This window comes from Salvelinus alpinus, chromosome 5 (genome assembly GCF_045679555.1).
Source record: "Salvelinus alpinus chromosome 5, SLU_Salpinus.1, whole genome shotgun sequence".
Classification (NCBI taxonomy): Eukaryota; Metazoa; Chordata; class Actinopteri; order Salmoniformes; family Salmonidae; genus Salvelinus; species Salvelinus alpinus.
Window position 1 is genome coordinate 24083562 of NC_092090.1, and position 25119 is coordinate 24108680.

At 44.5% G+C, this 25119-nt stretch overlaps 2 protein-coding genes across 8 annotated transcripts in view; both read right to left on the reverse strand.

Moving 5' to 3' along the window:
• Positions 1 to 5601, reverse strand: part of gnb5b (guanine nucleotide binding protein (G protein), beta 5b) — an 18509-nt gene extending 12908 nt beyond the window's left edge. For both annotated transcript variants that reach the window (XM_071401064.1, XM_071401062.1), the window contains exon 1: positions 5501 to 5601. The gene's annotated coding sequence lies outside the window, so the exon portion shown is untranslated. The remainder of the gene's footprint in view (positions 1 to 5500) is intronic.
• A 490-nt stretch (positions 5602 to 6091) lies between these two features.
• Positions 6092 to 25119, reverse strand: part of myo5aa (myosin VAa) — a 107412-nt gene continuing 88384 nt past the window's right edge. For 4 of the 6 annotated variants that reach the window (XM_071401068.1, XM_071401071.1, XM_071401070.1 and 1 more), the window contains 11 exons: positions 24104 to 24172; positions 23580 to 23673; positions 23324 to 23470; positions 17858 to 18012; positions 17601 to 17690; positions 17168 to 17318; positions 16574 to 16758; positions 14705 to 14802; positions 14428 to 14602; positions 11033 to 11113; positions 6092 to 10706 (listed from right to left, as the gene is read on the reverse strand). In XM_071401068.1, the coding sequence (XP_071257169.1) occupies positions 10554 to 10706; positions 11033 to 11113; positions 14428 to 14602; positions 14705 to 14802; positions 16574 to 16758; positions 17168 to 17318; positions 17601 to 17690; positions 17858 to 18012; positions 23324 to 23470; positions 23580 to 23673; positions 24104 to 24172 (1398 nt within the window). In that variant the 3' untranslated portion in view covers positions 6092 to 10553. The remainder of the gene's footprint in view (positions 10707 to 11032; positions 11114 to 14427; positions 14603 to 14704; positions 14803 to 16573; positions 16759 to 17167; positions 17319 to 17600; positions 17691 to 17857; positions 18013 to 23323; positions 23471 to 23579; positions 23674 to 24103; positions 24173 to 25119) is intronic. The other 2 variants (XM_071401073.1, XM_071401072.1) reach the window with 1 other exon arrangement.

Genomic DNA, 25119 nt, shown 5'->3' on the forward strand with positions numbered 1-25119 from the left:
ATTACACACTAGAAATAGAACACTACATTACACATTACAAATAGAACACTACATTACACACTAGAAATAGAACACTACATTACACACTGGAAATAGAACACTACATTACACACTAGAAATAGAACACTACATTACACACTGGAAATAGAACACTACATTACACACTAGAAATAGAACACTACATTACACACAGTAGAAATAGAACACTACATTACACACTAGAAAAAGAACACTACATTACACACTAGAAATAGAACACTACATTACACACTAGAAATAGAACACTACATTACACACTAGAAATAGAACACTACATTACACACTAGAAATAGAACACTACATTACACACTAGAAATAGAACATTACATTACACACTAGAAAAAGAACACTACATTACACACTAGAAATAGAACACTACATTACACAGTAGAAATAGAACACTACATTACACACTAGAAATAGAACAGTACATTACACACTAGAAATAGAACACTACATTACACACTAGAAAAAGAACACTACATTACACACTAGAAATAGAACACTACATTACACACTAGAAATAGAACACTACATTACACACTAGAAATAGAACACTACATTACACACTAGAAATAGAACACTACATTACACATTACAAATAGAACACTACATTACACACTAGAAATAGAACACTACATTACACACACTAGAAATAGAACACTACATTACACACTAGAAATACAACACTACATTACACACTAGAAATAGAACACTACATTACACATTACAAATAGAACACTACATTACACACTAGAAATAGAACACTACATTACACACTGGAAATAGAACACTACATTACACACTAGAAATAGAACACTACATTACACACTGGAAATAGAACACTACATTACACACTAGAAATAGAACACTACATTACACACAGTAGAAATAGAACACTACATTACACACTAGAAATAGAACACTACATTACACACTAGAAATAGAACACTACATTACACATTACAAATAGAACACTACATTACACACTAGAAATAGAACACTACATTACACACTAGAAATAGAACACTGCAATCTACACACAATACCCCATAATGACAAGGTGAAAACTGGTTTTTAGAAATTGTTGCAAATAAAAAAAATACAAAAAAACAGAAATACCTTATTTATTCAGACCCTATGCTACGAGACTCGAAATTGAGCTCAGGTGCATTCTGTTTCCATTGATCATCCTTGAGATGTGTTTACAACTTGATTGGAGTCCACCTGTGGTAATTTCAATTGATTGATTGATTGAACATGATTTGGAAAGGCACACACCTGTCTATATAAGGTCCCTCAGTTGACAGTGTATGTCAGAGTAAAAACCAAGCCATGAGGTCGACAGAATTGTCCGTAGAGCTCCGAGACAGGATTGTGTCGAGGCACAGATCTGGGGAAGGGTACAAAGCATTTCTGCAGCATTGAAGGTCCCCAAGAACAGTGGCCTCCATCATTCTTAAATGAAAAAAGTTTGGAACCACCAAGACTTTTCCTAGAGCTGGACGTCCAGCCAAACTGAGTAATCGGGGGAGAAAGGCCTTGGTCAGGGAGGTGACTCCAGAGTTCCTCTGTGGAGATGGGAGAACCTTCCAGAAGGACAACCAGCTATGTAGCACTCCACCAATCAGGTTTTTTTGGTAGAGTGGCCAGATGGAAGCCACTCCTCAGTAAAAGGCACATGACAGCCCACTTAGAGTTTGCCAAAAGCCACCTAAAGGACTCTCAGACCATGAGAAACAAGATTCTCTGGTCTGATGAAACCAAGATTGAACTCTTTGGCCTGAATGCCAACGTCACATCTGGAGGAAACCTGGCTACATCCCTACGGTGAAGCTTGGTGGTGGCAGCATCATTCTGTGGGGATGTTTTTCAGCGGCAGGGACTGGGAGAATAATCAGGATCGGGGCAAAGGTGAACGGAGCAAAGTACAGAGAGATCCTTGATGAAAACCTGCTCCAGAGCTCTCAGGACCTCAGACTGGGGCGAAGGTTCACCTTCCAACAGGACAACAACCCTAAGCACACAGCCAAGACAACACAGGAGTGGCTTCGGGACAAGTCTCTGAATGTACTTGAGTGACCCAGCCAGAGCCTGGACTTAAACCTGATCGAACATCGCTGGAGAGACCTGAAAATAGCTGTGCAGCAACGTTCCCCATCCAACCTGACAGAGCTAGAGAGGATCTGCAGAGAAGAATGGGAGAAACTCACCAAATATAGGTGTGCCAAGCTTGTAGCGTCATACACAAGAAGACGCAAGGCTGTAATCGGTGCCAAAGGTGATTCAACAAAGTACTGAGTAAAGGGTCAGAATACTTAGTACCAGTCAAAAGTTTGGACACAGTTACTCATTCAAGGGGTTTTCTTTATTTTTACTATTTTCTACATTGTAGAATAATAGTGAAGACATCAAAACTATGAAATAACATGAAATCAGTAAATCAAAATATATTTTATATTTGAGATTCTTCAAAGTAGCCACCCGTTGCCTTGATGACAGTATTGGCCAACTGGAAAGTGTCTTCACGGACATTTTCAAACTGAGTCTGTAATACCAACATGTTTCAAGCAGACCACCATAGTCCCTGTGCCCAAGAACACTAAAGTAACCTGCCTAAATGACTACCGACCCGACCCGTCTGTAAATGACTACCGACCCGTCTGTAGCCATGAAGTGCTTTGAAAGGCTGGTCATGGCTCACATCAACACCAGTATCCCAGAAACCCTAGACCCACTCTAATTTGCATACCACCCCAACAGATCCACAGATGACGCAATCTCTATTGCACTCAACACTGCCCTTTCCCACCTAGACAAAAGGAACACCTATGTGAGAATGCTATTCATTGACTACAGTTCAACACCATAGTGCCCTCAAAGCTCATCACTAAGATAAGGACCCTGGGACTAAACACCTCCCTCTGCAACTGGATCCTGGACTTCCTGACAGGCCGCCCCAAGGTGGTAAGGGTAGGTAACAACACATCTGCCACACTTATCCTCAACACAGGGGCCCCTCAGGGGTGCATGCTCAGTCCCCTCCTGTACTCCCTGTTCACTCATGACTGCATGGCCAGGCACGACTCCAACACCATCATCAAGTTTGCCGATGACACAACAGTGGTAGGCCTGATCACCGACAACGATGAGACAGTCTATAGGGAGGTCAGAGACCTGGTCGTGTGGTGCCAGGACAACAACCTCTCCCTCAACGTGATCAAGACAAAGGAGATGATTGTGGACTACAGAAAAAGGAGGACCCAGGCACGCCCCCATTCTCATCAACGGGGCTGTAGTGGAACAGGTTGAGAGCTTCAAGTTCCTTGGTGTCCACATCACCAACAAACTATCATGGACCAAACACACTAAGACAGTCGTGAAGAGGGCACGACAAAGCCTATTCCCCCTCAGGAGACTGAAAAGATTTGGCATGGGTCCTCAGATCCTCAAAAGGTTCTACAGCTTCAACATCGAGAGCATCCTGACTGGTTGCATCACTGCCTGGTATGGCAACTGCTCGGCCTCCAACCGCAAGGCACTACAGAGCGTAGTGCGTACGGCCCAGTACATCACTGGGGCCAAGCTTCCTGCCATCCAGGACCTCTAAATCAGGCGGTGTCAGAGGAAGGCCCTAAAAATTGTCAAAGACTCCAGCCAGCCTAGTCATAGACTGTTCTCTCTGCTTCTGCACGGCAAGCGGTACCGGAGCGCCAGGTCGAGGTCCAAAAGGCTTCTTAACAGCTTCTACCCCCAAGCCATAAGACTCCTGACCAGCTAATCAAAGGGCTACCCAGACCCCTCTTTTACACTGCTGCTACTGTCTGTTTATAATCTATGTATAGTCACTAACTCTACCTACATGTACATATTACCTCAATTACCTCAACTAACCGGTGCCCCCGCAATTTGACTTATTTTACTGCTGCTGTTTAATTATTTGTTACTTTTATTTTCTATTTTTTTCCTTAACACTCCCCCCCTTAACTTCTTAAAGCATTGTTGGTTAAGGGCTTGTAAGTAAGCATTTCACTGTAAGGTCTACTACACCTGTTGTATTCAGCGCATGTGACAAATTAGTAAAAATAAAGAAAAACCCCGGAATCCTGAAAAACCCTGTGTCAAAAATTTGGACTGTAATGTATGTAAATGTAATATTTTTTTTATTTTTAATAAATGAGCAAAAATGTATAAAACCTGTTTTTGCTACGTCATTATGGAGCATTGTGTGTAGATTGATGAGGGGGAAAAACGATTTAATCAATTTTAGAATCAGGCTGTAACCTAACAAAATGTGGAAAAAGTCAAGGGGTCTGAATACTTTCCAAAGGCACTGTATATACTATATTGTGGGCTGTAAGACATACACAGTTCTAGAGATAAACACACAATTGTAGAAATAGAACTATATTATTAGGAAGTTAGTAGCTGCCATTGTGCCGTTGAGCAGGCCGCTTGCTGCTATATGGGAAGGGCCCGTAAGTAAGCATTTCACTGTTAGTCTGTACCTGTTGTTTACATCTGACAAGAAACATTTGATTATATTAGAATATAACCCCTACATAACTCCAGGTTGACCTTGTGCTCCTCCCACAATTGCCATTTTTGTTCCTGTCTTGTCTGCCTATTGTCTGAACCATGGGTCTGAGGGGTATACTACAAAGCAGGTTCAAAAAGTTAGCCAGCTAACTTTGATAAATAACTATTGGTTTTCTGGTTAATCATTTGTTTTACTTATGATCGGCCTTTGTGTTTTTGGTTGTTGAGTAAATTAGAGTAGGAGACCATGCCCATTTACAAAACTAACATGAATATTTCTAAATATTTCGGTAAGTTAGCTGGGTAACTCATTGATCCTAGGTTGATATGTAGTATATTTGTTATATGCTAGCCATGTGACTATTTTGATCAGTAGCCTTAGGAATGCAGGATGCGCTGCTCCCAACCCCCAGGACACCACGGAAACACATAACAACATACAGACACTTCCGAGGAGCACAAGGTCAACCACAATGCAGCACCCCTGGAGCTATGTGGGGGTTATGCTGGAGCGAGTGCCTTGCTCTTGGGCACAACGGGAGTGGATGGTACCCACAAACTTCCTATACTACTGTACACTGTTCCGTACTGTACTAGCCACATGCTTAAAATAGAGAGTGAGAAATAGGCTTTAGTGTTACAGTGCTGATAGTGATCCACCTAACCCTAAGCCCTATACAGTACATGTATGGCTTTTCAGTGGTTTATCAAATTCTCAAAGTAATATCCTAAATACATTGCTGAAGGCCATGTATATTGAATTATAACTAAGTCAACACATTGCCATTATTTAAAATCAGTCAATCTCATATTGTACATGCTTACAGACCTGATATGCCTTAAATATAAAAAAATAGCTGACCAACTGTTTCCAACACAACTGCATGACATCATCATAACAAACGTATAATATAGTTCTTACCTAATGAGGGAAGTTGGTTTGTCTGTCAGACGGTATGCTATCCTGAGGAGACAGTGTTGTCCAGCGTTAGTTAGTTAGAGGACTGGAGGCCAGGGACAGAGAGGGAACACTAAGCTACTTACCAAGGGCTTTGACCACGCCACAGTATTACCCTCAGGTACAGACCAGGGCCATGTCCCAAATGGCACCATATCCCCTTTAAAGTGCACTTCTTATGTCCAGAACCCGATGGCCTGGTCAAAAGTAGTGCACTAGAAAGAGAATAAAGTTCCATTTGGGATGAAGCCCAAAGTATTAGGACTGGATAGAAGCTGTCTCTAATCACTGGTCCAAGGTCAGATTGTTTCACATCCACTAATGGTAAATGTTATTGTTGGTGGTAAGGGCTGTATTACTTGTTCAGGCTATAGGTCAGCTAGCCACTGAACGGTCTGAGGGCAGAAATAGTTCACGTATTTAATATGAACTTAAAGCTAAAATTCCATGGCATAATGCTTATAATAATACAATAATATAATAACTGCTATTATTTTCATAACCCATTCATGACCACAGCTTGCTTTTGGCTTTGGACAAAAAAACAAAAAAATATTTTCAGTGCTGAATTCCTTTATTTGTCTTTTACAGGGTTTGACAATTTAAACGTATTCCAAGTTTCTTAATGGTGAACACATTCACTAAGTACAGCTACCAGGAATTATACACACAGTCCAGTTCTCCTGATGTACACACGGGAGGAGAGAGGACAAAGAAGTGAATAGAAGCGAGGAGATGGAGGAGAAGAGCAGAGTTCAGCATCTCTACCACAGGTGGACTGTATGAAGTCTTCAGATCATTAGGTCAATGAGATGTGTCGGTTAGTGATGATGTCGGGACTTGATGTGATACTTTAGCATTGACCTCAATTGTCAAAACCATAAAAAGGGAGATTTTAAGTATCTATTTTAAGAACCATCTGGAGATGTTAAAATGTACATCTCAAATGAGGTGAAGACCGATCGTACCACAGAGTGTCTACATGAACAAGCCTGTCTGAGGCACACGGCATCTACAGAGTGGGACACTATAAGGGGAAGGGGAGAGCGGGACATCTACACTGCTTAAAGAAGGCTAATCATAGAAATGGACGAAGGGTACATACCAAATGGCACCCTATTCCCTATGGACCCTGGTCAAAAGCTGTGCACTATCTAGTGAATATGGTACCATTTGGGATAGTCACTAAGACTTTATCCTTCTACTGTGTAAATGACTACAGCTAGATGACCTCTCTGGAGGAACATAGACCACATGATGATCAAAGAAATTAGAATCATATCAGATAGGTTAAGGGCAGACAGAGCTAACTTTATCAGCGTTTATTAAACTTGTTCAGTAAATATTTCAAAAAGTGCAACTAGACAGAAAGCAAAACAATCCTTCCATCCCAGCCTCTGAAATAAGATCTAAGGACAACTTGTCAAAACATTCAATAATAATAATGCTACTTTTTAAAACAGTAGTTGTGTAACAGACAGACAAAGACAGGAGATGATAGTGTTTTTAAAATCATATGTAAGGCTTTGTCCCAAACATGAGTAACAATGAAGTCATCCTATATGTATGATCAATAACAGCTCTAAAACATTCACAAGGGTAAAACCTGCAGTATTGCCAGTATCATTTTCCAGTATCGTCCAAGATGCAGATTTGCATTTTAGATCTGGTATCACTACACACATGTTGAACAACCTAAAACGTATTCCTAAAAATCCTTCATTAAAATGCAACGCTGCAAAAATGTAACAAAAAGGCCATTTTTAATTTTTATACAATACACTCATGGTGGTCCCAATAATAAATATATGATTATTAATTAAATTGCATCACAAAACAAGTTTAAACATGAATTTGACTCCTACATCAATGATAGTAATTATAATAATATGTTTTTCTGAGTCGCGTGTCTCTATAGGCCAGGTAACAAAGTTCAAAGGGTCAGGGTTGGTAGGCAAATAAAGGTCACGGTAAATAATAAGATTCACGGTAAAATAATGTTGAAGGTTAAACAATAAGGTTGATGGTTAAATAAAGTTGGTGGTTGATGAGCAGTTAGTGTATGGGTGAACACTGATGGCACAAGTAAGGAAGAGAGGCAACGATGATGATAAATGTAGTTCTATCCTTTCTGTCCCTCAGCGGTTGACCAGTCAGAGAGGTTAGAAGGGCCTTAGTAGTAGTGAATAGAATGTTTGTAGATCTTCTTTGATTCTATAGAACATCTGGCAGAATGTCTGGTTCTATAGAAGCCACAGTCATGTGACCTAGTGTCCAATGTCGCCCTCTACTGGCCACTTTCTGGTGCTGAGCAACAACATGGCTGCTTTCTCTAAAAGTAGAGCCATGAAAACAGATTTGGCTGATGTTGGGACACAGTGAAGAGGTGGTTGGGGAGACAGTGAAGGAGTTGTTAGAGTAGGTTAGTAGGGAATGAAAGACGGGGGTAAGAGTTAGAGTAGGTTAGAGTAGAGACTGTAGCCAGGGCATGTAATAGTTTGTCTACAAAGAAGTGATTTAGTTTCTGGAGTAAAGCTGGAGGGAAAAAGATTCAAAACATGGTTGATATTGAGTCTAAATACGATGGATTATGAGAGCAACTAAAACAGACTGGCTCAGTGGTAACCAGGTTTAGTAACACGCACAACCTCATTTCCAAGGCTATAATACTGAAAGGAATACCTACAGATCTTGTCCATCATAACGTACAGAGAGTGGAGCAGACAGAAGGGTGGGGTGAGGACATGTAGATATTTAGAAGTGAAGATATGTAGTAGTTGGTACTGCAGGAGTTCCAACTGTTGTCCGCAGCCCCATTTTGATATATATAAAAAAAAAATCACGACTCCAACGCTAATGTAAACTTATTGTTTTAGCTGATTTAGTTCCTGGTCTTGTCCACTCTGTTCTAATGAGGCCTGTGGCCATTGTGGAGGGAAACAGAAGACACATACGTGTTCCTGAGAGTCTTATCTTTCAGTGATGGGGTCATAATATTTTGTATCTTGAACCGTTTAAAAGATAGAGCCACATTTGTAGGAAGAAAACAGAAACCGCTCTGTTTATTACAACTGTATCTAGAGGCTACCGGAGGTTACTGACGAAACCCTGGTTCTATGAACAAACCGCTCTGTTTATTACAACTGTATCTAGAGGCTACCGGAGGTTACCGACGTAACCCTGGTTCTATGAACAAACCGCTCTGTTTATTACAACTGTATCTAGAGGCTACCGGAGGTTACCGACGTAACCCTGGTTCTATGAACAAACCGCTCTGTTTATTACAACTGTATCTAGAGGCTACCGGAGGTTACCGACGTAACCCTGGTTCTATGAACAAACCGCTCTGTTTATTACAACTGTATCTAGAGGCTACCGGAGGTTACCGACGAAACCCTGGTTCTATGAACAAAGCGCGGTTTTACCGTAGTTTTGTTCAACCCCATTTTTTAAAATCAGGCGCCCCCACATGTGGCCGCGACCAATAGTTTTGGGAAACGCTGTGGTAGTGGATATGTAGGATCCAGTGTGCTTCTGTTTTTAACAACAGTCACTAGTGTGTGTGTGTGTGTGTGTGTGTGTGTGTGTGTGTGTGTGTGTGTGTGTGTGTGTGTGTGTGTGTGTGTGTGTGTGTGTGTTAGTGAGTCCTCTGTAGGGGTTTTGGAACCAAACTACTTAGTTAAAGTGGAGAAGCAAGTACAGTAGCTGAAGCCGTCTAAACCTGATAGTTTTATACCCATACCTATCTAAACTACTCGTCCAGTCTAGCCCTCTATTGCAAGTCTAATCCTCTATCTATTTCAACCTCTGTTCCAGTCTAATCCTCTATTTTAACCTCTGTTCCAGTCTAATCCTCTATTTCAACCTCTGTTCCAGTCTAATCCTCTATTTCAACCTCTGTTCCAGTCTAATCCTCTATTTCAACCTCTGTTCCAGTCTAATCCTCTATTTTAACCTCTGTTCCAGTCTAATCCTCTATTTCAACCTCTGTTCCAGTCTAATCCTCTATTTCAACCTCTGTTCCAGTCTAATCCTCTATTTCAACCTCTGGTGCAGCGGTGCTAAAGTGCAGATCTACTAGAGAAGCAGGTTACACAGGACAAAGCTACGGCAGAGAGATCTTAAAGCACAATACATCATGAGCTAAACAAATAAAAAGCTACATTAAATAGTGCTAATTAAATGAGACTAGATAGATCATCTGCTATAGACATAATTCTAATACTACAGGACTCTAGTGGTCTTTCCATGGCCATACTTCTCTCCGGTCTGGAAAGCTGGAGAGATAAGCCTACATGTCGATGATATCCATGTTTTCTGTCTGCAAAGAAAAACGTATTCTAGGAAAGGGAGTGAGATAAATGCAATAAATAAAACACCCTAGCGTGATATATATATATATATTAATATTTATATGTATTTATATATGTATAAAATTATGGTACAGACAATGGGTACTGCACTTGGCTTGACTGTGTTCAGTGGGTGAGTAGATAACGATGTACTCAAAACTGATGCTAGCTAGATAACTGTAGAAGCGCTAGCATCCTATCATAACACAACAGATGCTAGCTGAGCTTAGCTGAAGGAGCTAGCTAGCTGTGATGCTAGCCCTGGACAGCTAGCTTAAGTGTACCGTAATACATTCCTATGGGAGAACCGGACTGCTAGAAAACACTACACTATTGAGAAGAGAACAAAGAGGAGAAAAGAGGACTGGGGGAACACGGTACTCGGTCTTAAATGGGGTTGTAGGTGGGGAGTGTAGCTTAGTAAAAGGGGGTAAGATAGGAGAAAAGGTGGCCTGTAGCGGTGCATTCTCTTAGAGTTGAGCATTTGTACACGCGGAGGAGGATGGGCTTTCAACTACTGACATAAAGACTACCGTAGGGTGGAAGCTGAGCGTGTGTATGTGTGTGTACTGTATGCAAGTGTTTGGATGTGTTAGGAAGAGAATGGTTTGTGTATGCATGTGATTGCATGCCTATGTATAGCCTATCTATTAGTCGTGTATGTGTTAGACGCGGGTAAGGAAGGCTAGGTTGAGGGAGCCTGGTATTTGGATAGTCTCCAGGGCCAGAGAGGAGGGGTTGAAAGGGAAGGTGACTGGGTAGATGATCTTAGTGTCCATCAACAGCTGAGGAGTCTCACAGCGGTCCCGCAAACGAGTCTGACAGACAGAGACAGAGACAGAGACAGAGAGAGAGAGAGAGAGAGAGAGAGAGAGAGAGAGAGAGAGAGAGAGAGAGAGAGAGAGACAGACAGAGAGAGAGACAGAGAGAGAGACAGAGAGAGAGACAGAGAGAGAGACAGAGACAGAGAGGGAGAGAGAGAGATGGAGATACAGAGAGGGAGAAACAAAGAGGGAGCGAAGTAGAGGGAGAGAGAAAATATATACATTAGTTACAGTTACTTATATGCAGAGACTGACAGACAGACACAGAAAGGCAAACAGACTGACTGATAGACAGACAGACACAGACAGACAGGTCATACCTGTATGGTTCGTATGAAGGTAACAGACACCCTCTCTTCAAACTCGTTGACTGGAGTGTACAGGTTCAACACCTTTACAATCTGGGAACACAGAAACACAGAGACAAACTTCATTAGTTGAACCTTGAACTATTAACTCAACTGATCCCCTGTCCCATTCTCCGCAGTGATTGGGCTTGACTGGTAAATTGAGTACCTGAGGGCTGGGATTGGTTAGTTCAGGACCTAAGTGGTAGAGAGGGCTGTGATTGACTAGTTCAGTACCTGAGTGGTAGAGAGGGCTGTGATTGGTTAGTTCAGTACCTGAGGGGTAGAGAGGGCTGTGATTGGTTAGTTCAGGACCTAAGTGGTAGAGAGGGCTGTGATTGACTAGTTCAGTACCTGAGTGGTAGAGAGGGCTGTGATTGGTTAGTTCAGTACCTGAACAGGAGCACGGAGAGGCCGACGGAGGGACGCACCACTGATCGGGGGACGCAGATACGCAGCAGCGGAAGGACATGGAAACTTGGACACAGAGGCATCCACCGAGAGCGAATTCCCTACAGACAGTGACTCCAGCTACCATGGCACACAGTCCGTTTTTTTAGCCCGGAAGCAACAGAGGGCTCCACGAAAGAAAAGAAACGATGCAGGAGAGGCAAGCGGTCGAAGAGGAGACCAGGAACACAGGCCGTGGACACGGAGCTACAGCGGGACGCGGTAATTAACCTCTCCAAAAAAGACCTTACTGACGCTCAAGTCTCAGTCTTATCTAAGGGCCTCTCTTTTGTACCTACATGTACAGATAAACCATTCGATACGAAAGTAGATCTGTTTAAATTCTTTCGCAAGATTAAACTTAAGCATGTGTTTTCGCAAAACACTGATTCGGGCCTAATAACACATCAAAGAACTGGTACCATTTTAAGCCCAAAAGCAAATTCTGTCCCATGGTTAACAACTCCTCGATTAATACCTATTGTAGGTTAGTCAAACAAGAAGCCAAGTCAGTATATACGAGACAAATAAACCACATTCAGAAGAACCTCACTAGAACAGAAGAACAGGCACTCAATGAATGAATGAAAGATTCATCTTTGGTTATAAAACCTGCAGACAAGGGTGGTGCTGTGGTTGTTTTAGACTATGACAAATATAAAGAAGAAATTCAGAGACAACTCAGCAATGAACGTTTCTATAGAAAACTGAGTGTTGATCCCACACAGGTGTTCCAAAGGGATATATGCTCCAATCTGGAGCCCTATTAAACAACCTCATCTCAAAACCTGAATATGAATATCTTTGTTGCAAATGTGCCATACGTCCATGCTTATACATTTTACCGAAATGACACAAACCTAAAACACAACAAGGCAACTATCCAGGCAGACCAGTGGTTGCAGGAATAGGCTCAATTCTAGAGCCATTGTCGAACTTTGTAGACTATTTTTATTAAATCTCATGTGCAATCATTGCCATCATATGTAAAAGACTCTATAGACTTCATAAACAGGATCTCACCAATAACGGGTTTAAAAGAAGACTGTATTTTGGTCACATTAGATGTCGAGAGTCTATATACCAGCATTCCCCATGTGGGGGGGCTGGCAGCACTAGCACACTATTTGGGAGACAGAGATACTAATGAATATCCACCAACAAACTTCATTCTAGAGTTTGCTGAATATGTTTTGACGTATAACTATTTCAGGTTTGATGATGAATACTCCAAACGAATGGAACATCGATGGGCTCTACATTTGCTCCGAGCTATGCTAACCTCTATATGGGTCTTTTTGAAGAACGTTTTGTTAATAATGAAAACGAGAATCCATTTTTGAATAAAGTCCTGAAGTGGTATCGATATATTGACGACATTGTTGGTATATGGGAAGGAACTGAACAAGAACTGTCAGATTTTATGGCACTACTCAATGACATTGACCCTAATCTCAAATTCACTATTGAACGTGACACTCAACGTGTTCATTATCTCGATATGTGGATTGAGAAATCAAATGGAACCTTGTTTACAACTCTGTATAGAAAAGAAACAGACAGAAATACTCTATTACAGGGTGACAGCTTCCACCCTGAGCCATTAAAAAGAGGACTTCCAAGAAGCCAGTTTTTCAGACTGCGCCGTATCTGCCACTCCACAGAGGATTATCTAGAAAAAGCAGCGGAGATGCGCATGAGGTTTCTAAGAAGAGGCTATTCGTCACAATGTGTGGATGAAGCTCATCATTTGGCATTGGAAAAAACACGAGATGAACTGCTACAAAAAAGACCCGCTAAAGAACCCTCCGTAATGTTCACAACTACATATACTTTGAATTCGTGAAAAGTGGGAGGTGTGGTCAAGAAACACTGGCATATTTTATCATCGGACCCAGCTTTGCCGGCTGAATTTAAATATCCACCACGCATTGTGTATAGGAGAGGTCGTAATTTACGCGATAAATTGGTTCACGCCAACTGCAAGCCACAAAAGAAAATCAGCCAAGCTCTTTTACGCCCTCTACCAAATGGTAGCTATAAATGCAGAGGATGCGCACAGTGCAACAATATGATGACGTGTGAATATTTCTGCCACCCACACACAGGAAAACGGTTCCAAATAAATGACATTATTACGTGTTCCACCACCCATGTTATTTACATTATTAAATGTCCATGTGGGCTCTGCTATGTCGGTAAAACCTCCAGCTCTCTCAAACAGACAATTAGTGAACATAAAAGTTCAATCAGGAGAAACGACAGGGATTATCCAGTCGCTGTACATTTCAATGATCTGAAGCATGACATTTCCACCTTTAGATTTTGTGGCATAGAGATAGTTAAGATATCAGACAGGGGAGGGGATATTAATAATACTCTGAGTAAAAGAGAATGTTTTGGGATTTTCACCCTCCAGACATTATTTCCTAAAGGACATAATGATGAAATGCCTATGTATGTTATGTTGTGAATTTGAACATGAAATATGTGTCTCTTGTAGATTACTCTGACGTTGTTCGTACGATGTACCCAATGACTAATGAAAACTTGCTATGTCCTCATTGAGGTTTTACAGACGTGTTCAATACGCCTTATTTATACACTTTTGTAATATTTATGAAATGCATATTGTTATATTTGGTAGCACTTATTTGTTTTTCCTTTGCCTCCAACCCCCTTCGATGTGTAGAACGGATGTGGGTGGGGCCAGGTCTACATAAGGGTGCAGATTTTAAAAAATCACAAAAGCTCTGACGAAGGCCGTGAGGCCGATACGTAAAGCTTATTAAATATCGGTGATACTATCAAGAGCAGTGTGCGGTTTCCTTTTTCCTTCATCTAGTACCTGAGTGGTAGAAAGGGCTCTAATTGTTTAGTTTAGTACATGAGCAGAATAGTGAGCTGTGATTGGTTACCTGAGATGTGGACAGGCTGTTGCACATGGAGCAGATGGCCTCGGCGTCTTCGTCCGTCTTCTTCTTGACTTGCAGCAGCTGAGCAGCCTGAATCAGAGGCTCCAGAGTCTCCTTGGCTCCACACAGCATCAGAGACTTGTCACGCAGCCACTCCTCCAGCTGACTCACGTTATACCTGGTACACCACATTATATACGTTACACACACACACTCTATAAAACACATTAGACACAGTCTGTCTATACATACTAAGACATGACAGCCTCTCTGAACCCACCTGATCTGCATGCCTTTGCTCCAGGAGCACATGTCTTTACGCAGCAGCAGATTGTTGAGAGTCACAGCTCCAATGATGTAGAACTGCTGCTTCACAACCTGGGGTCAGAACACAACCAGGGGTCAGGGTCAGAACACAACCAGGGGTCAGAACACAACCAGGGGTCAGAACACAACCAGGGGTCAGAACACAACCAGGGGTCAGAACACAACCAGGGGTCAGAACACAACCAGGGGTCAGGGTCAGAACACAACCAGGGGTCAGGGTCAGAACACAACCAGGGGTCAGGGTCAGAACACAACCAGGGGTCAGGGTCAGAACACAACCAGGGGTCAGGGTCAGAACACAACCAGGGGTCAGAACACAACCAGGGGTCAGGGTCAGAACACAACCAGGGGTCAGAACACAACCAGGGGTCAGAACACAACCAGGGGTCAGGGTCAGAACACAACCAGGGGTCAGAACACAACCAGGGGTCAGGGTCAGAACACAACCAGGGGTCAGGGTCAGAACACAACCAGGGGTCAGAACACAACCAGGGGTCAGGGTCAGAACACAACCAGGGGTCAGAACACAACCAGGGGTCAGAACACAACCAGGGGTCAGAACACAACCAGGGGTCAGGGTCAGAACACAACCAGGGGTCAGGGTCAGAACACAACCAGGGGTCAGAACACAACCAGGGGTCAGAACACAACCAGGGGTCTGGGTCAGAACACAATCAGGGGTCAGAACACAACCAGGGGTCAGGGTCAGAACACAACCAGGGGTCAGGGTCAGAACACAACCAGGGGTCAGGGTCAGAACACAACCAGGGGTCAGGGTCAGAACACAACCAGGGGTCAGAACACAACCAGGGGTCAGAACACAACCAGGGGTCAGAACACAACCAGGGGTCAGGGTCAGAACACAACCAGGGGTCAGGGTCAGAACACAACCAGGGGTCAGGGTCAGAACACAACCAGGGGTCAGGGTCAGAACACAACCAGGGGTCAGAACACAACCAGGGGTCAGAACACAACCAGGGGTCAGGGTCAGAACACAACCAGGGGTCAGGGTCAGAACACAACCAGGGGTCAGGGTCAGAACACAACCAGGGGTCAGGGTCAGAACACAACCAGGGGTCAGAACACAACCAGGGGTCTGGGTCAGAACACAATCAGGGGTCAGAACACAACCAGGGGTCAGGGTCAGAACACAACCAGGGGTCAGGGTCAGAACACAACCAGGGGTCAGAACACAACCAGGGGTCAGAACACAACCAGGGGTCAGAACACAACCAGGGGTCAGGGTCAGAACACAACCAGGGGTCAGGGTCAGAACACAACCAGGGGTCAGAACACAACCAGGGGTCAGAACACAACCAGGGGTTAGAACACAACCAGGGGTTAGAACACAACCAGGGGTCAGAACACAACCAGGGGTCAGAACACAACCAGGGGTCAGAACACAACCAGGGGTCAGAACACAACCAGGGGTCAGAACACAACCAGGGGTCAGGGTCAGAACACAACCAGGGGTCAGGGTCAGAACACAACCAGGGGTCAGAACACAACCAGGGGTCAGAACACAACCAGGGGTCAGGGTCAGAACACAACCAGGGGTCAGGGTCAGAACACAACCAGGGGTCAGGGTCAGAACACAACCAGGGGTCAGGGTTAGAACACAACCAGGGGTCAGAACACAACCAGGGGTCAGAACACAACCAGGGGTCAGAACACAACCAGGGGTCAGGGTCAGAACACAACCAGGGGTCAGGGTCAGAACACAACCAGGGGTCAGAACACAACCAGGGGTCAGAACACAACCAGGGGTCAGGGTCAGAACACAACCAGGGGTCAGAACACAACCAGGGTCAGACACACGGACCTGTTTGATGAGTTCAGGGTCGGTGCCGTGCTGACACATGGTGGAGTGGAAAGCGCTGAGCTGACGTAAGATGGATTCCAGCGTGTAGGTTCCCTCGTCAGCGATGCTCGATGTCCGTTTACGCAGACCGGTCGGCTTAACCCCCGACACACCCTGGATGGTCTCATGCTCCAACATACCAGAGACTGGGACACACACACACACACACACACACACACACACACACACACACACACACACACACACACACACACACACACACACACACACACACACACACACACACACACACACACACACACAGTACACGTTAGTGGTTGGATGTTCACCCACCCACACACCACAAAGTGGCGCAGCGGTCTAAGGCCTGCATCTCAGTGCAAGAGGCTTCACTACATTCCCTGGGTCGAATCCAGGCTGTATCACATCCGGTCGTGATTGGGAGTCCCACAGGGCGGCGAACAATTGGCCCAGCGTCGTCCGGGTTTAGCCGTCATTGTAAATAAGAAGTTGTTCTTAACTGGCTTGCCTAGTTAAATAAAGGTTACATTCAATTCAATAAAAACACACACACACACAGCGTGGTGGACTCACCAATCATGGGCTGTAGGATGTTCTCCATGCATTTGATGAGCTGCTGGTAGATCTGAATGGCCAGGTCACTGAGGACCTGACGGTACTCAGCCAGGTCAAAGTTAGACAGGCAGTGATCATTCTGCTTAGGAGTGTTGTGCTTCATAAACGACTGCAGGAACAGAGAGGAGGAGGAAGAGAGAGAAACAGATACAAACACACAAGTTGGAGCATCGCAAGAATAAAGTGTTTCTGTGTTTTGGGGTGTACCTCACCGCCGCTGTACCGTTTCAGACTGTCTGTGTGTGTGTCTCGGTCTGTAAGCATTTGTTTCAGTATTTGTGTGTGTGTGTGTGTGTGTGTGTGTGTGTGTGTGTGTGTGTGTGTGTGTGTGTGTGTGTGTGTGTGTGTGTGTGTGTGTGTGTGTGTGTGTGTGCGCTGGGTCCGGTCTCACCTCATCTCCGCTGTACTGTTTGAGACAGTGTAGGAAGCGGCAGGTGTTGGACAGCCAGAAGGAGACCGTCTCAAAGTCATCCCCCCGTTTCTGACAGAGATAAAATTACAATATAGTTACTAGTGTAATTACAGTGTTACTACACAAGTATAGGAGCAACTTAATGTAGTTTTACTGACATCATAGGGTGTGCGCCCCAAATTACATCCTTCCTATACCATATATAGAGCACTACTTTAAACCAGAGCCCTACGCACCTTGAGTATCTTCTTGATGCTGTTGATGGTGGATGTGAGCAGCGTCCTGACCTTCTGGTCATCGTTGACATAGTCAGCATGCCTCAGACACATGAAGAGGATGTAGGCTGGCAGGCCTGGGATCAGATTCACCGCTACACCACGAGGCTTCAACTCTGTTACAGATAATTGACTGTTACAATAGACTATTGGATTATCTATGTATATGCCTGTATCTATGTATAAACAGAAAAACTTCTCTCTAACACTCATAGAGAGGTAGAGAGAGAGAGGTAGAGAAAGAAAGGTAGAGGTAGAGAGAGAGGTGGTGAGAGAGAGAGAGGTGGTGAGAGAGAGAGAGAGAGAGAGAGGTGGTGAGAGAGAGAGAGAGAGAGGTGGAGAGAGAGAGAGAGAGAGAGAGGTGGTGAGAGAGAGAGAGAGAGATGCCAGAACTGGACAAGAACCTGACACCCTCAGCACACAGGGGGACAAACACCTGCCTGCAGGTGACAGCATTCCCTCCCCCATATGCCCCCCTAGGCACAACTATGACAACATAACCAACAAAAACGGGTCACAACTCCTGCAGCTCTGTCGCACGCTGGGTATGTACATAGTCAATGGTAGGCTTCGAGGGGACTCCTATGGTAGGTTCACCTATAGCTCATCTCTTGGCAGTAGCACTGTAGACTACTTTATCACTGACCTCAACCCAGAGTCTCTCAGAGCGTTCACAGTCAGCCCACTGACACCCCTATCAGACCACAGCAAAATCACAGTCTACTTGAACAGAGCAATACTCAATCATGAGGCATCAAAGCCAAAGGAACTGAGTAACATTAAGAAATGCTATAGATGGAAGGAATGCAGTTTGGAAACCTACCAAAAAACAATTAGGCAACAGCAAATTCAATCCCTTTTAGACAACTTCCTGGGTAAAATGTTCCACTGCAATAGTGAAGGTGTAAACTTGGCAGTAGAAAATCTTAACAGTATATTTGACCTCTCAGCTTCCCTATCAAATCTAAAAATCTCAAATAGAAAACCGAAGAAAATGAACAACAATGACAAATGGTTTGATAAAGAATGCAAAAATCTAAGAAATAAATTGAGGAACCTGTCCAACCAAAAACATAGAGACCCGGAAAACCTGAGTCTACGCCTTCACTATGGCGAATCACTAAAACAATACAGAAATACACTACGGAAAAAGAAGGAACAGCACGTCAGAAATCAGCTCAATGTAATTGAAGACTCCATAGACTCTAACCAATTCTGGGAAAATTGGAAAACACTAAACAAACAACAACACGAAGAATTATCTATCCAAAATGGAGATGTATGGGTAAACCACTTCTCCAATCTTTTTGGCTCTATAACAAAGAATAAAGAACAAAAACATATACATGATCAAATACAAATCCTAGAATCAACTATTAAAGACTACCAGAACCCATTGGATTCTCCAATTACCTTGAATGAGTTACAGGACAAAATAAAAACCCTCAAACCCAAAAAGGCCTGTGGTGTTGATGGTATCCTTAATGAAATGATCAAATATACAGACAACAAATTCCAATTGGCTATACTAAAACTCTTTAACATCGTCCTTAGCTCTGGCATCTTCCCCAATATTTGGAACCAAGGACTGATCACCCCAATCCACAAAAGTGGAGACAAATTTGACCCCAATAACTACCGTGGAATATGCGTCAACAGTAACCTTGGGAAAATACTCTGCATTATCATTAACAGCAGACTCGTACATTTCCTCAATGAAAACAATGTACTGAGCAAATGTCAAATTGGCTTTTTACCAAATTACCGTACAACAGACCATGTATTCACCCTACACACCCTAATTGACAACCAAACAAACCAAAACAAAGGCAAAGTCTTCTCATGCTTTGTTGATTTCAAAAAAGCCTTCGACTCAATTTGGCATGAGGGTCTGCTATACAAATTGATGGAAAGTGGTGTTGGGGGTAAAACATACGACATTATAAAATCCATGTACACAAACAACAAGTGTGCGGTTAAAATTGGCAAAAAACACACACATTTCTTCTCACAGGGTCGTGGGGTGAGACAGGGATGCAGCTTAAGCCCCACCCTCTTCAACATATATATCAACGAATTGGCGCGGGCACTAGAACAGTCTGCAGCACCCGGTCTCACCCTACTAGAATCCGAAGTCAAATGTCTACTGTTTGCTGATGATCTGGTGCTTCTGTCACCAACCAAGGAGGGCCTACAGCAGCACCTAGATCTTCTGCACAGATTCTGTCAGACCTGGGCCCTGACAGTAAATCTCAGTAAGACCAAAATAATGGTTTTCCAAAAAAGGTCCAGTCACCAGGACCACAAATTCCATCTAGACACCGTTGCCCTAGAGCACACAAAAAACTATACATACCTCGGCCTAAACATCAGCACCACAGGTAACTTCCACAAAGCTGTGAACGATCTGAGAGACAAGGCAAGAAGGGCCTTCTATGCCATCAAAAGGAACATAAATTTCAACATACCAATTAGGATCTGGCTAAAAATACTTGAATCAGTCATAGAGCCCATTGCCCTTTATGGTTGTGAGGTCTGGGGTCCGCTCACCAACCAAGATTTCACAAAATGGGACAAACACCAAATTGAGACTCTGCATGCAGAATTCTGCAAAAATATCCTCCGTGTACAACGTAGAACACCAAATAATGCATGCAGAGCAGAATTAGGCCGATACCCACTAATTATCAAAATCCAGAAAAGAGCCGTTAAATTCTACAACCACCTAAAAGGAAGCGATTCCCAAACCTTCCATAACAAAGCCATCACCTACAGAGAGATGAACCTGGAGAAGAGTCCCCTAAGCAAGCTGGTCCTAGGGCTCTGTTCACAAACACAAACACACCCCACAGAGCCCCAGGACAACAGCACAATTAGACCCAACCAAATCATGAGAAAACAAAAAGATAATTACTTGACACATTGGAAAGAATTAACAAAAAAACAGAGCAAACTAAAATGCTATTTGGCCCTAAACAGAGAGTACACAGTGGCAGAATACCTGACCACTGTGACTGACCCAAACTTAAGGAAAGCTTTGACTATGTACAGACTCAGTGAGCATAGCCTTGCTATTGAGAAAGGCCGCCGTAGGCAGACATGGCTCTCAAGAGAAGACAGGCTATGTGCACACTGCCCACAAAATGAGGTGGAAACTGAGCTGCACTTCCTAACCTCCTGCCCAATGTATGACCATATTAGAGAGACATATTTCCCTCAGATTACACAGATCCACAAAGAATTCGAAAACAAATCCAATTTTGATAAACTCCCATATCTACTGGGTGAAATTCCACAGTGTGCCATCACAGCAGCAAGATTTGTGACCTGTTGCCACAAGAAAAGGGCAACCAGTGAAGAACAAACACCACTGTAAATACAACCCATATTTATGTTTATTTATTTTAACTTGTGTGCTTTAACCATTTGTACATTGTTACAACACTGCATATATATAATATGACATTTGTAATGTCTTTATTGTTTTGAAACTTCTGTATGTGTAATGTTTACTGTTCATTTTTATTGTTTATTTGACTTTTGTATATTACCTACCTCACTTGCTTTGGCAATGTTAACACATGTTTCCCATGCCAATAAAGCCCCTTGAATTGAATTGAATTGAATTGAGAGAGAGAGCTGGTGAGAGGGAGAGAGAGAGAGCTGGTGAGAGAGAGAGAGGTGGGGAGAGAGTGAGAGAGAGAGAGGTGGTGAGAGAGAGAGAGAGAGAGAGAGAGAGAGAGGTGGAGAGAGAGAGAGAGAGAGAGCTGGTGAGAGAGGGAGATGGTGAGAGAGAGAGAGAGAGAGGTGGTGAGAGAGAGAGAGGTGGGGAGAGAGAGAGAGGTGGGGAGAGAGAGAGAGAGAGTGGGGAGAGAGAGAGAGAGAGAGAGGTGGTGAGAGAGAGAGAGAGAGATGGTGAGAGAGAGAGAGAGAGGTGGTGAGAGAGAGAGGTGGTGAGAGAGAGAGAGAGAGAGAGGTGGTGAGAGAGAGAGAGAGAGGTGGTGAGAGAGAGAGAGAGAGAGAGAGAGGTGGTGAGAGAGAGAGAGAGAGAGAGAGAGAGAGAGAGAGAGAGAGAGAGAGAGAGAGAGAGAGAGAGAGAGAGAGGTGGTGAGAGAGAGAGGTGGTGAGAGAGAGAGGTGGTGAGAGGTGGTGAGAGAGGGAGGTGGTGAGAGAGAGAGAGGTGGTGAGAGAGAGAGAGGTGGTGAGAGAGAGAGAGAGAGAGAGGTGGTGAGAGAGAGAGAGAGGTCGTGAGAGAGAGAGAGAGAGGTGGTGGTGAGAGAGAGAGGTGGTGAGAGAGAGAGAGAGAGGTGGTGAGAGAGAGAGAGGTGGTGAGAGAGAGAGGTGGTGAGAGAGAGAGAGAGATAGGTGGTGAGAGAGAGATAGAGGTGATGAGAGAGAGATAGAGGTGATGAGAGAGAGAGAGAGGTGGTGAGAGAGAGAGAGAGAGAGGTGGTGAGAGAGAGAGAGAGAGAGATGGTGAGAGAGAGAGAGAGAGAGAGAGAGGTGGGGAGAGAGAGAGAGAGAGAGAGAGAGAGAGAGAGAGAGAGAGAGAGAGAGAGAGAGAGAGAGAGAGAGAGAGAGAGGTGGTGAGAGGTGGTGAGAGAGGGAGGTGGTGAGAGAGAGAGAGAGAGGTGGTGAGAGAGAGAGAGAGGTGGTGAGAGAGAGAGAGAGAGAGAGAGTGGTGAGAGAGAGAGAGGTGGTGAGAGAGAGAGAGAGAGAGAGGTGGTGAGAGAGAGGGAGAGAGAGAGAGGTGGTGGAGAGAGAGAGAGAGAGAGAGAGGTGGTGAGAGAGAGAGGTGGTGGGAGAGAGAGAGAGGTGGTGGTGAGAGAGAGAGGTGGTGAGAGAGAGAGAGGTGGTGAGAGAGAGAGAGAGGTGGTGAGAGAGAGAGAGAGAGAGGTGGTGAGAGAGAGAGAGGTGGTGAGAGAGAGAGAGAGGTGGTGAGAGAGAGATAGAGGTGATGAGAGAGAGATAGAGGTGGTGAGAGAGAGAGAGAGGTGGTGAGAGAGAGATAGAGGTGATGAGAGAGAGATAGAGGTGGTGAGAGAGAGAGAGGTGGTGAGAGAGAGAGAGGTGGTGAGAGAGAGAGAGGTGGTGAGAGAGAGCGAGAGAGAGGTGGTGAGAGAGAGAGGTGGTGAGAGAGAGAGAGAGGTGGTGAGAGAGAGAGAGAGAGAGAGGTGGTGAGAGAGAGAGAGAGAGGTGGTGAGAGAGGGGGGGTGAGAGAGAGAGAGAGGTGGTGAGAGAGAGAGAGAGAGGTGGTGAGAGAGAGAGAGAGAGAGAGAGAGAGAGAGAGAGAGGAGGAGAGAGAGAGAGAGAGAGAGAGGTGGTGAGAGAGAGAGAGAGAGGTGGTGAGAGAGGGAGAGGTGGTGAGAGAGTTAAAAGAGAGTGCAAGATTGAGAATGGTTAGAGGTCAGCGTGGAGATTACATACCCAGTATGAGGTTCTTAACCAGTTTCAGCTCATCCTCCTTCTTGTACTCCAACATTCCCTGGAAGTCTTTCTCGCGACGAGGAATGTTCACCGGACGGACCGTCTCTTCAACCATCTGACCCGGAGATATAGTCTCAACATGGCCAGCTAGACACACACACATACACACACACACACACACACGGTCAGATATACACAAATTCAGGTCCAACAGACACCCGTCTACACAGACGGTCAGGTGCGTCTCCTTCCTTACCTCCCATTTCTCCAATCTTCTTCGAGAACACCTTCAGCTGTTTCTTAAGCTTACGGATAGTTTTATCCTGCTTCTCCAGCTGTTCCATGAGGTCCTGAGAGAGAGAGATAGAGAAAGAGAGGTGAGGTTGGCAATAGTCCATCAGTTTATCAAAGCGAAGGGATCAGCGGTCAAACAGGAAGCTGACAATGGTCAAAGTTCAGACAAAAACAGGCTCCCTTACCCAGTGGGTTGGAGAGAGAGAGGGGGTTGATTTAAAATAGGGGGTACTTATTTGGTCCTCTGTGGGGTTAGAGAGAGGGGGGGTGCTAATTTGAAACAAGGCCTGGCTGTATGTTAACAGAGAGAAGAGGTGCTGGGTTTAACACATTGACCTCCTGTGTGAGTTAGAGAGAAGAGGTGCTCTGCTGGATTTGTCTGTTGTGGGTTAACAGAGTTAGAGTAGAAATCTGACACACACCAAACTCTGTTAGTGGTCACACACGTGCAGAGAAACACACACAATGTCCTTAGACTCGACATACAACCATCCGTCGTAATATGTTGACTTTGGCGCTGCGATATGCTGTTGGATCCTCGGTCCTCAGCATCTCCTGTTAGGTGACATCCACACACATCAGAGGGTGTTCTCACAGGACACACACATCAGAGGGTTCTCACAGGACACACACATCAGAGGGTTCTCACAGGACACACACATCAGAGAGTTCTCACAGGACACACACATCAGAGGGTTCTCACAGGACACACACATCAGAGGGTTCTCACAGGACACACACATCAGAGGGTGTTCTCACAGGACACACACATCAGAGGGTGTTCTCACAGGACACACACATCAGAGGGTTCTCACAGGACACACACATCAGAGAGTTCTCACAGGACACACACATCAGAGGGTGTTCTCACAGGACACACACATCAGAGGGTTCTCACAGGACACACACATCAGAGGGGGTTCTCACAGGACACACACATCAGAGGGTTCTCACAGGACACACACATCAGAGAGTTCTCACAGGACACACACATCAGAGGGTGTTCTCACAGGACACACACATCAGACGGTGTTCTCACAGGACACACACATCAGACGGTGTTCTCACAGGACACACACATCAGAGGGGGTTCTCACAGGACACACACATCAGAGGGTTCTCACAGGACACACACATCAGAGAGTTCTCACAGGACACACACATCAGAGGGTTCTCACAGGACACACACATCAGAGGGTTCTCACAGGACACACACATCAGAGGGTTCTCACAGGACACACACATCAGAGGGTTCTCACAGGACACACACATCAGACGGTGTTCTCACAGGACACACACATCAGAGGGTGTTCTCACAGGACACACACATCAGAGGGTTCTCACAGGACACACACATCAAAGGGTTCTCACAGGACACACACATCAGACGGTGTTCTCACAGGACACACACATCAGAGGGTTCTCACAGGACACACACATCAAAGGGTTCTCACAGGACACACACATCAGACGGTGTTCTCACAGGACACACACATCAGAGA